The sequence below is a fragment of the Nestor notabilis genome, unplaced genomic scaffold (genome assembly GCF_000696875.1).
Source record: "Nestor notabilis isolate BGI_N333 unplaced genomic scaffold, ASM69687v1 scaffold11914, whole genome shotgun sequence".
In the NCBI taxonomy this organism is placed as follows: Eukaryota; Metazoa; Chordata; class Aves; order Psittaciformes; family Psittacidae; genus Nestor; species Nestor notabilis.
In genome coordinates this window covers 1-12,132 of record NW_009925254.1, presented here as the reverse complement: position 1 = coordinate 12,132, position 12,132 = coordinate 1, and the positions used below count along the sequence as shown (strand labels likewise).

Here is a 12,132-nt window from a genome sequence, read left to right as displayed (position 1 = left end):
GACACAGCAATGCTGCTCCAAAACCTCTAATATATTAGAAATCTCTACGTTTCAAGCCTTTATCTGTTCATAAGCGGTTGATACCCACTTAGAGTAAAAGACAAAATGTGAAACAAAACCAACGAAATCTGAGTTTAATTTTTAACAATGCTAGAGTGTCAAGAGTCTCCTACTTCAAATGCAGAACAAACCCTTTTGGTCCCAGTTACTTTTGTTTCTTTTTTGTTTTGTATTTTTAAGTCAGTATTTATGCATACATAGAAATGACAGTACTGGATGTGTAATGTAAAATTCAACTTCAATTTTAACTGATTCCTGCAAAAGGAGCAGGAACAGAGGCAGCCTCAGGGCAAATGAAAACATTTAACTTTGGGCATGAGTGAATCAAGATTTTTCTTTTTTTTTTTTTTTTTTTTTTTTTTTTTTTTTTTTTTACAGAAGAAAACCTGGGATTACTGATAAGATTTTGTAATAAATTTTCATTCTCTACCTTGTATATTTTACTGTCTGAAATCTGGAAGGACCAGACAACAAGTGGTCAGCACTTACCATATATATCAGGTTAGCTAAAATGCACTGGACTTCATCAATATCAACATCATCTACTTGCATGAATTTCAGGGCACACAGAAAAGCATCTAGGGATAGCTGATGGGTTTTGAGTAGTAAATATCTGAAAGAAATAACAGGGAAAAAAATCTGTTATTGAGAAAAAAATCACTTAAAAATTCTGGTTCTTAGAAAACGAGCCTTTCTACAATGAATTAATTTTAACAGGAATTCATCTCTCTCAGAGAGAACTAAGCAGCATACACATTTCTATCTCAGTTCTAGGTGAAACCATATTAAATCTGCTATGGCAAAAAAAACCCAAAACCAAAATACACTAGGTTTTGTTATGCTTACACTTTCTTAAAGAGATTTCTGTACGTGATGATTTTCAGCTTTTCGAGGATAAGAAAGATTCCACATCGAATAAAGAAGGTCTCATGCTTTGTCAGAGCATCATTCAGGAGGAGAAGATTGCCTTCACTACAAGGATGAAGAAAGGAAAACATGAGAAGTTGTCACCCAAATGAGAACAGAAATTGTGTGACTTGGTAGGAATATCCCTTTCTGCCCTCCTCAATCATCCCAAATAAATAAATACCTTTTACATAATACTTTTTAACTAACACACAACACAACAATCGACATACCTTACAGCCTTTCTTACTTCAGCAAACTGCAGAAGGTCATACTTTTTTAAGAGCTGAACTGTTGGCATATGGCCCTGAAAAATAAACAGTTTCAAGTTTTCCAGGGTGAAGTCAAATGCATTTTAAATGTAATGTAGTAGGCTATGAAAACAAATTTTAGAGAAAAAAATACAAATGTTTAACCACTTTTTTCTTCTACAGAGTAAGAGGTGAATAAAATGTCTATGTAAGACAACTTCCTTGCCCCCACCAAACTGCTTATAGCTCAACTCACTATCATGGTTTAGGCAGTCTTAATATTTCTTAATGCTGGGGAACAGTTATTAAACTCGTAAAATCAAGATCCTGTGACATGAGGCCTAGACAGATCCAAATTTTATATCATTGCTTTATGATCTAATCTGCAAACAGAAGAACCATGGGAATCTCAAGCATTGCTAATAATACAAGCAGTGCTGCAGCACTGTCAAGTGCTAGCTCAGTCTGTACCAGATTTTTTTCTTCACTATGCCTTCATGTGCAAATAAAAATGTCCTCTCAAAAAACAAATACAGACACAAAGAAGAGAAAGTTTAAATTTAAAGAAACAAAAATAATTGTCATTGCTAGATCAAGCAATATTTAACCACCTCCACTATCAAACCTTTTTTTCTCCCCCTGCACAGCAGAGATCATATTGCACACTGACTTGGGTCAGACTTTAAATTTAGTTACCATCATACTATGCTGTTGGTAACTCCTTTCCTCGTTGGGAGGATTAGCCGAGAGCAGAACTCGGCTGCATGTTTACCAAGAGCTGCTAGGAATAAAAACCCATCCACAATATTTTAGTTTAAGGTGAGTGTTAATGTTTGGGCTGATTTAAAAAAATAAAATAAAATAAAAGCAGCAACTGTAAAACCTGACCATCTAGTTTCTTTAGTGCCTTTTGTACATTAGAACTGCTCCAGAAAAGCCACAGTAATTTAAGACACTAACGGACCCACCAGTTTAAGGCACCCAGTCAGGACTGAGACAAAGTTTTTAGGAAGATTTAGTTTTCCTTTATCAACCCTTCCACTGACTGATCTGAAAACAACCAGTAAGAAAGTCAACAAATAAAAAATGAAAAACAGAAGCCCATTATCATTCCCACTATGCTTTCCCTTTACCAGCTTGACACTGCAAAGGACTGGAAAGTGAGCACTAAGCAAAAAAGGGAGGATGGTCATAAACAGTTTGAAACAAAGGCAGAAGATGGCGACTTTCAGAAGGAGGTGGTAATAGCATTCTCCATGGGTAACTTTGGTAATAGGGCCAGGAACCTCTGAAATCTAGTTCTTACCCCCTCAGCTACACTAAATTAATTGTTAGCATAATCCCACTAACTGAGGGATACACAAATGCTAGCACAGCACATGAGAAAGGATAGGAACAAGAAGCAGAGATGCACTTCATTCTTTTCATAGAAAGGTGAAATGATCAAATAGTAACCAGCCTTCACTTATTTGTTCAAAGTCGAAATGCTGCACTTCATGTCCCTTCTGACATGCCTTGAATGGGCAAATGTGCAAGGTGCAAATAGAAAACCCAAAGATAGGAATCCTTTCTCTCCAGTGGCAAACCCCCTCAACAATCCTCAGCCGTATGTTTTCACATCCTGCATCCTTTCACCAAGTTAAAGAAGCAGATTTGTACTAATGAATCCACTCATTCCCTGGCCTATCTATGCACCTGATGACCAGACAGGCACCCCTGTTACATGACCTAAGTTACACTGTCAAGAGCTTCTCCAAAGAACTCAAAAGTTATCTTTATTAAAGAAGTAACTTTAGGTTGCACCTTTAGGAGGGCTGAGAGGAAGGAAGGGGAAAAGGAGGGTGGGATTTCTGTTTGCTTGTTTTTCCCTTTCTCCTTTCCTGTGTTGCTATGACAATTCAACATTTTTTTTCCCCTTACACAACAAGGTGTGTATATGCTGGCTCTTACAGGGGTCAGGCACAGGCAGCCTCTGAATTCTAGTAATGGAAAACCAAGAACAATACTGAGCATCAGTTTGGTTATCTGCCCCCCAAAAAAATATTTAGAAGAGTCACATGTACTCACCAACAACATTTTTACTGGCAGTAGGTAGATTAAAATCATTCTTTTGTTCTTCTGGCTTGAGCGGTGGCAATGCTCAAAGGCAAATGACAGATACTCTTCAGCTGCAGACACAAATAAAAGCACCAGTAACGTAAGTCAGCAACAAAACTGATTAAAACTGTAACCCAAGTTCTGTGCTCAATATCCATCCCTTGAACACATGATATTTGAAATTATATAAAAAAGAATCACACCAATCAAAATACATTAAGAAAAATGCTGTAAGAAATATTGAGGATTTGCGTAAAGTGTTACCACAAAAATAAGTCCTCCTTCAGAAAGTCTCAGAAATGTGGTTTCTGCATCTTCCAGTAATGACATACAAATTCTACAGTACAGATTGCTGAAGATTTCCTACAAGGTATAATGCAACTTGAAGAGGACAAGAAAGTTGCAAAGCCTGCTCTGTGAAACCTACTACAAACCTATTCTTTTGCATGTTTACAAACTTTATTACGCATACGCTATATATAGTCTTATAATGCATGAGACTACAGAGACACTAACACAAATATGTTGAAACTGGGCATATGCTACTATTAGAAGAGTCTTATAATCTTATCTCTGATTTGACTCAGCCTGTGGGCCTTGGATCTTTCACCATGATTTTTCCTTTAACCAGTGCAAACACAACTGCACCTTCTACACACATTTTGAGTCCCAAACAGACGTACACATCAGCCAGATTTCATACCAAGCAGCAAGACTTTAAATCTGTCTTACTGGTACACTGTACCTTGCTTAAAGTCACTGTCAAACATGGCTTTGCGTCCAACATAGTATCTGTATGTAACCCGCTGTGCCATACTATATTCGTCCTTCAAATTTGAGCTGTCAATTGCTCTAATTAAGGGCTTACATAGATGGAGCTTGTTGATCTGTTAACAAAAAAAATATTATATTTTATTCAGAGTGTAGATAGATACATACCGTCATACAAAAAAGGGTGGGTTTAACTTCAAATACGAAATATAAAACACAGCTTACCAGACTTGAACCCTACCTTAAAATAGATTTTAAACAGCTGATTGACAAGAAACAACATGCCCCACTTCTTGGAATCTTCAATGCCTGCTCGACTGTCATACAAAAAAGAAAAAGAAAAAGCCTGCTAGTACCGGACTTTGTAAGAAAATAATTACTTTGTCCTTATGTTAAATTCCCTCCATAGATATTTTATGGATTTTCAGGGTGAAAATAGGCGTCCAAAATAAAAGTCGAGGCCAAACTCATTGTCTTAAACCATACCAGCACTGTCAAAACAGAACATGTGTTTCCATCTTAAATACAGACAGCTCTGCTACATTTTTTCTTAACAAAATAAAAAGATGTCATGCAAAATATTATTCATCTGCATCAGGGTCCTCACTCCAGTCTGCAGGTAACATATACACTAGCATCAAAGTTGCTTATAATATTCAAGGTGAAAGAAGATGGGAAAAAAACATTTACTACACTTTGCAAACATTAAAATTGCCAAGACTGGAAACCAAAGAGTCACCTTTTTTCTATCTAATCATAATGAAGCAAACTTCACAACTAAACAGGCACAAAAGCATTAGTGATCTTTCCTGAGAAACAAGGACATAATCGGTCCCTCCCAACAACATTTGCTAGGAATGTTAAACCTGAAGGGGAGGTCTCTCCAGCTGTAGTTAACAGTAAAGAGAGAACAGACTACAAATGAAAGCAAAAAAGCCTCAGAAATGTTCATTCTTACCTAGTTTTAGTAAGTGGGAAAATCTTACGTAAAGTTCATTAAGTTTTAACAATTTAATATTGCAAGTTTTACAGAGGATCTTTCACTTACGTGTCACTGGCACAGACTCGAAAACAGCTCATCAGCAGTTCTGCTGCTTTTTCCAACATGTCGCCAACTTTGCCTTTTCCTTTCTTCACTAGCTGTTGATCTGCCTATCATCACACAACAAGAAACAATATAGAATCATAGAATAGTTAGGGTTGGAAAGGACCTTAAGATCACCTAGTTCCAAGCCCCCTGCCATGAGCAGGGACAATATGTAATTCTACATCCTGGCTCACTGGGTTGCAAACAGTTTAGTTCCCTAACACAGCATCTGGTAAAGTATTATAGCCGTAGATTGGTCATGCATGATATCTAGATCGCAGTCAAGCTCACAGAATAAAAGAAAACCCTCAGAGAGGCTCCTAAACATGTACCAAACCTAATGCACAGGAGGACCTATTACCTTTAGCACCACTAAGCTTAATGTAGCTTTCAGAAAACTAAATTCAGGATCATCCGATAGCTACATTGGAGCATTAACACTTCAACTCAGGTTTTCAAAGAGAAAGAGTCTGGCAAAAAAAAAAAAAAAAAATAAAAGGTCTTTTGAACAAAAGCAAACTAAAATGATTCCCCAGTTATGGAGTTAGTGTTTTAGAATTTTTAATTAAGCTTCTCTCCACAACCACAAAGGTTAGATGTTACTTCTGAACCATATTCAACATTTTCTAGTAGTGACACACTGGGACCTGGGACTTTTGAAAGAAATTGAAAACAAACGTTACAGCTTCAAGGGAAAAGAATTAGTTGCCAACACATGGGAAAGATCCATGCACTGATTAATGCAGGAATTAATAAAGAAGAGTGTGTGTGCAGGAAATAGTAAGTAGATATTTACTATGTTCTTTCTAGAAGTTTTATTATAATGCTTGCATTCTCACTAGCTGAAATGAAAAGAAAGGAAACAGAAGTGAAACCTTTGCTGCGTAAGTCTTCTCTGTATTCGCATCTTTTGAATGTAATTAAGGTAACTTGAACTCTAGCTTCACCTCTTCAGGTAAAGTGACTAGAAGCAAGATCATGACCCTGACACTTATCTTGGCCTAGCAGTTCTCAGCAGATCCCTACATAAGCTACTTCAATTCACCAGCATGAGAAAAATAATGTAAATTTGGGGTTTGCTTTGATCTTTTTTGTTTTTTGTTCATCAGCCATTGTACAGGCTCAGTAAGGGCTTCCACGAGCATCAGAAGCAGTACATGCAGCTGGAAGAGGGGAACGAAGGCAGACATTTCCCTCTTCAGATGTGGTGAATGGTTACGACTTTGTCAGCATATTTCCACCCTTATAAAGATCTCCATCAAATCCCAAGGATAACACATGGAAATAATGAGCTGTGCCACCATGCTACTCTTTATAGACAGTACTTAATCACTTCATACGCTCTAAGCAACTGCTGTGAGTCGCATGCAAGTCCTCAGAACCTCTCTAGTTCAATCCGTACATGGGAGGCGGGCAGACTGAGCAATCTAGTTTTTCAACAGGACTGGATGAATTTTGCGTGCCAACAAAATCCTAAGCAATGAGTTAAACAGTGCTGAGCAAAACTAGGCTATGTAATAAAGCCTAGAGTATTTTCAGCATGGAAACTCCTAACAGATAAAAGTAATGAGGCTGTTAATCAGATCTACTTACATTGTTAGCAAAAATTCGAAGATCAAGGGCTACAGCATACATAATAGGTAAAGCCCTGGAAAAGTAAAACACAGTATGCTTAGTATGTGCAAATCATGCAGTAACAAGACATGAGAAACATACCTTTTTTTTTTTGCTAGTTGGTCATAAGACTAGAAAAGTCTACCTTTAAATAAGGAAGGATGCACTTTTTGAAAGGAAAGGTCTTGCAAGATGTCGACATTTCAGAAAATCTACACTGGAGGAAGAATTAATTCTGAAACCTTTTTTACTGTGGCTTAAATATAATGTCATCACCTTGATCAAATTCTTCACCTTTCTACTTAGGGACCGTTCTACATATTTAAGCTCAGATGTTTAGATTTCACAGTTTCAGGCACAAAAACTCAAACAGGCAGCAAAACCAATCAGGTTGCATTTAAGTACTGCTGGAGATAAATAAAAATTATAGGCACGAATTTTAGTTTGAATACTATGGTAGATGAGAGTCTAGTTTCTAGCAGCTCTCTACGATGTACTCACCAGTTTTCTTCTTTATGTGCCTGAAACGCCCGCAGGAAAGATGTATTGTATTTAGGAGAATTTAAAATACTATAAAATGAATATTTAAAAGTAAAATGGTTGAATGGTACTATATATTACTATGTGAAAGGGTAGAAACTAGAAAAGCAGCAAATAGATGAGTCGCCATGCAAAGATGCAGTAGGGAAGAACATGGGCACAGCCACATGCTCCTTGGTGCGGCAGTAGCAGGCAGAAACACTGGCCACTTGGAGATAAAACAGCAGCTTTCTGATCGGTGTCTTCCCTTCTAGCCAAGTACAAAGTAGGAGATATAGTAACGATTTGAGGGTCTCCTATACTTGGCGAGAAAATAACTTCCTATTTTAGAGCCAAGTAACAGATTCCTTCTTAGTCCTATAAAAAGTTGAAAGAGAAAGAGTATCTGGATTTCCTTGCTTAAGAACTGAAATAGTTGGAAGTGTATTTGGAAGCACACCACATTCTACTACAATTTAAAAGGGGTAAAGATAACTTATTCTACAAGAAGTCATTCAGTTAATCTGAAAACAATATATAAGATTCATGTAAAAGGATATTGTACGATAACTGTTTGACATTTGTATGCTTCTATAAAGTCATGGTTTCCAACAGCGTAAGTACACCTGTCAGAGAAAAGATATATTAGTGCATCAGAAAATACCATATACACACAAGACAAATATTTCTTTTTGCCTCTTAGCAGGTACAGAGCTTTACAGTTTATTCAAGAGGCACAGAAATAGATTAGAAATGTTCCTTACAAAATGGCACAAGTGTTTTAACACAGCACTAAACTTGAGAATTGTAGAAAACTGACCCAAGACATGAATGGGAATTTGTTTCTATAACATGTAGAGTATCAACTGTAACATGCTAATGCTTATTGAAACTATAGCCAAGATTAGCACAGATAAAAAGATTCCAAGACTACTGAAAGTGAACTAAAGAATGTGCTAATGCAGAAATATTTTAAATAAAAGCTTCACAGAATTACTTAGGTCCTAAAGCTGTCTTAACAGTACTTTTATGGTTAAAATTACCTTTTAAAATTATTTCCCTTACTTATTTCACTCTAAATTCTCATGTAGCTAGTAAATGCAGAACAAAGGAAACAGCAGGCACCAAAACCAATGCTGTGTCAGTGTCTGTACGCAGATGACTGTCAGGTACATGTAAAGTAAACTTTACATGGAGAGGAAAGACAGGGTCTGTATTTCCTGCAGTTCTAGCATTATTTAAGTGTAATAAATACCAAGTTTTCACACGTAAGCCCTTTAAAGTAACTAAGTAAACTCAACGATATCATTTCCCCATCCCTGCTGGATGCCTCGCAACTGTCTTTTTATGTGCCTGGTCCATCTTTACCTTAAGTGGGCTGCAAACATTTCATCATATGGTGGTTCCAAGACCTGCTGACATTTCTCCTCCGGTGACGGAAGCTTAGTACAGAATAAATCAATGAAACAAAACAGAAACATGCAATGCAACATCATACGATATTTTGCCATGGTAGTTTTATGCGTGTACCTTTACTATCTACTATCTATCAGAACCTTAAGTTATATTAATAATCACATCCAGTGTAATGAACTGCTAGTTTGTGTTCTCTCTCCAGAACCTGATTAGAGGTGGCCTTAAATAAAAGCATCAGAAATGCATATAACACAAACACTATACTCTCTTTACTCACTGGCTTTATCTTTATAGTCACTTCCACTATGCCATGTTACTAATAAATGTAGATCTGGCCAGAAAGACTTTTGAGACTGTATCTACCCAGAAAACAATTCAAAGTGGAACACAAAAAGCCATCCAGGGGAAAAAATAATAGCAATAATAAAAAAAAAATAAATATAATATTATTGTGAAATAAACCTACCAGGGGATCCTGCTCTGAAACAGATTTCTGAGATTTAGCTCCAATGGAAAGAAACCCATATAGAGAGCTAGTAAAACTGAAAGCAAAACAAAAGTCAAAACCAGATTCTCACCTGTAGCCTTGGGTTTGCAACATGTGGATGTTTAAACGATACTAATTCTGCACAAAATTGTCCGTCTCTGCTGTCAATGGCTTCTTGCACCTACCGAAGAAAACAGGCACATTACAGAACAAAGTCCAGCCACTGCCATGCAACATATTTACACATGACTACAACAGCCACCTTCTTATTACTACTGTTCATCCACATCAATACCAACTCAAATATTATTAAAGGTTTAAAACTAAACAGATCAATGCTGCACTTTCAATACACCTGTTTTTGAAGAAGGTATCAGGGAGAAGGTAGGGTGAACACTATTGTGTTTTTTCCCTTATTTGTAGGATACAAGCAAACCAGAGAATCCCCAAACAACTCATACGAAGGCATAAACAATATTTGAGTAACGCTTAAAAAATGAAGACAGGTAGATTAAACACATCACTATCATTCCAGAGGCAATGTCTGATACTAGAATAGCATCTGTAGTGAATACTTTTGAAATCATAGAATCAAAGAATAGTTAGGGTTGGAAAGAACCTTAAGATCATCTAGGTCCAACCCCGCTGCCATAAGCAGGGACACCACACATTAAACTATGTCGCTCAAGGCTCTGTCCAACCTGGCCTTGAACCCCACCAGGGCTGGAGCATTCACAACTTCCTTGGGCAATCCATTCCAGTGCCTCACCACCCTCACTGTAAAGAACTTCTTCTGTCAAGACTGTAAATGTTATATTCTGTGGGAGAATGGTTTAATTCTGCTTCATGCTAACGATTAACTCCTTGTAAAACATAGTCTGAGTGGCTTATATTGTGACATCAAGCTGGAAATTTCTTCAGTTGTGGAAGTAGTTTTAGATATTACTCTTAGGAGTTCCTCTCCCACTGCTTGTGCTTTGCCATATTTTTGTGTCCTCATAGGAAAAAATTAAAAATCTTTTTGCTGTACAGAAAGCTCACATCAAACGGGGAAAATTGTGGAGTAAAATATCAAGGGAAGAAGCAAAAGAGCAAAAATCATCTGCTTAAACTACTCAGAGATTGGTGGGGTTTTGGGGGAGGAACTGGAGGAGGAGGTTGGTGGTCGGGGTTTTTTTCCCCTCCAAGTAAGGGAGAGCTAATTTTGTGTTTTGGAAGTAGTTTTTCTTATTTAACTTTAAATGGACCGTCAACTCAACAAGACACTGACTTTCCAGAGCAGATCGCTGTCCAGAAATATCTCAGCCACTCCATTTTTGAGACTAAAAGCCAAACAATTAATCTCTTTTTGTGTCCTACATTCAGTTGACTTGACTGATCTTGACTGAAGTAAGCAAGATGATAATGATGATGAAAATATGACAGTTCAGAAAGAAGCAGCAAGAGTGGTCACACTAAAAGCTTGATACTGAGGGTTCAAGTCAAGCTGGTATCCTTGTGACCCTGCTCCTGTCTCTCCAACCTCCATGCCATACTGTTGTGGTTTAACCCCAGCTGGCAACTAAATACCACTCAGCTGCTTGCTCACTTCCTTCCCCCCTCAGTGGGATGGGGACAAGAATCAGGGAAAAAAAAGTAAAACCCATGGGTTGAGATAAAACAGTTTAATCATTAAAGTACAATATAATACCAATACTGGTAGTAATAATAATGAAAAGGGAAATGACAACGAGATAAAACTAAAAGGGGAAAAAAAACAAAACCAAAGCCAAACCCAAACCCTAAGCAACTGAGAAACTACAGTGATGCACAATACAATTGCTCACCACCTGCTGATCAGTACCCAGCCTGACCCAAGCAGCAATCGGTCCCTTCAAGCCAGCTCCCCCCAGTTTATATACTGGGCATGATGTGCTGTGGTATGGAATACCCAGTTGGCCAGTTTGGGTCAGGTGTCCTGCCTCTGCTTCCTCCTGGCTTCCCCTCCTCCCTGGCAGAGCATGAGACTGAGAAAGTCCTTGGTCAGAGTAAACATTACTGAGCAACAACTAAAAACATCGGTGTTATCAGCATTGTTCCCAGACTAAAGCCAAAACACAGCACTGTACCGGCTGCCAGGAAGAACCCCATCCCAACTGAAACCAGGTCATATACACACTGTGTCCCCACACTTCTGTACTTCTTAAATCTCTCTATTTCTTCAGTCTCTGAGCTGCATTTGTTTCTGCACAATCCCACATCAGTTCTTACAGATAAACTACTATTCATTATATCACTAATCATCACACTTTTCAGAAATTCCAAATGTACACCCTTGGCACACAGCCGGTACACTTAGTACAGACTTAAGGAACATATTTCTTTACTACATCACACATTCTAGGTTGGCTTACTTCTTTAACAAAATAACATACTTAAAGAAAAACACATCCACATACGCTAAGACTGCCCATAAATAAAAGCAAAACAACTTGCTTACTTGCTGTAAATACTGATTTATGGTGATGTGCGCCATTAAAATACAAGTAGAAGAGGCAGGAGTCACAAAGGAAACGCAGTCGTATCACATTCTGCAAAACGAACGGGCGTTTAAGAAAACAGCAAAGCCAGAGCACCCAACACCGATCGATCCCTTTTCCCTGGGAGGAAAGGCGGGATGACTTCACCGAACCTCTCGCTGGCGGGCAGCTGCCGTCAGCCTACAGGAACGGGGCCGCAGCTGCGGGGGAAGCAGACCAGGCTGCACACACGCACATACTCCCTGCCGGGGGAAGCGGCGAGCGGAGGAGAAACCCCGGCACAAAGGCCCTGGGGAGGGCAGAGCACCCTGGCAAGCCCGCAGGGGCCGGACGCGGCGTGTTTGGAAGAGGCAGTCGCGCGGTGTCGGACAGGGACACCCGCACACCCGCGGCCCCTCCGCCCAT

The 12,132-nt window shown here is 38.5% G+C and overlaps 1 protein-coding gene across 1 annotated transcript in view; it reads right to left on the bottom strand.

Moving 5' to 3' along the window:
- Nucleotides 1–11,927, bottom strand: part of PCID2 (PCI domain containing 2) — a 12,779-nt gene extending 852 nt beyond the window's left edge. The window contains exons 1-14 of the mRNA XM_010012975.1: nt 11,917–11,927; nt 11,688–11,727; nt 9,300–9,389; nt 8,674–8,747; nt 7,866–7,931; nt 7,288–7,329; nt 6,766–6,820; nt 5,134–5,237; nt 4,327–4,402; nt 4,060–4,201; nt 3,285–3,385; nt 1,200–1,273; nt 907–1,032; nt 550–673 (exon numbers count right to left, since the gene is read on the bottom strand). Coding sequence (XP_010011277.1) covers nt 550–673; nt 907–1,032; nt 1,200–1,273; nt 3,285–3,385; nt 4,060–4,201; nt 4,327–4,402; nt 5,134–5,237; nt 6,766–6,820; nt 7,288–7,329; nt 7,866–7,931; nt 8,674–8,747; nt 9,300–9,389; nt 11,688–11,723 — 1,110 coding nt within the window. The 5' untranslated portion in view covers nt 11,724–11,727; nt 11,917–11,927. The remainder of the gene's footprint in view (nt 1–549; nt 674–906; nt 1,033–1,199; nt 1,274–3,284; nt 3,386–4,059; nt 4,202–4,326; nt 4,403–5,133; nt 5,238–6,765; nt 6,821–7,287; nt 7,330–7,865; nt 7,932–8,673; nt 8,748–9,299; nt 9,390–11,687; nt 11,728–11,916) is intronic.
- Nucleotides 11,928–12,132: the final 205 nt, after the last annotated feature.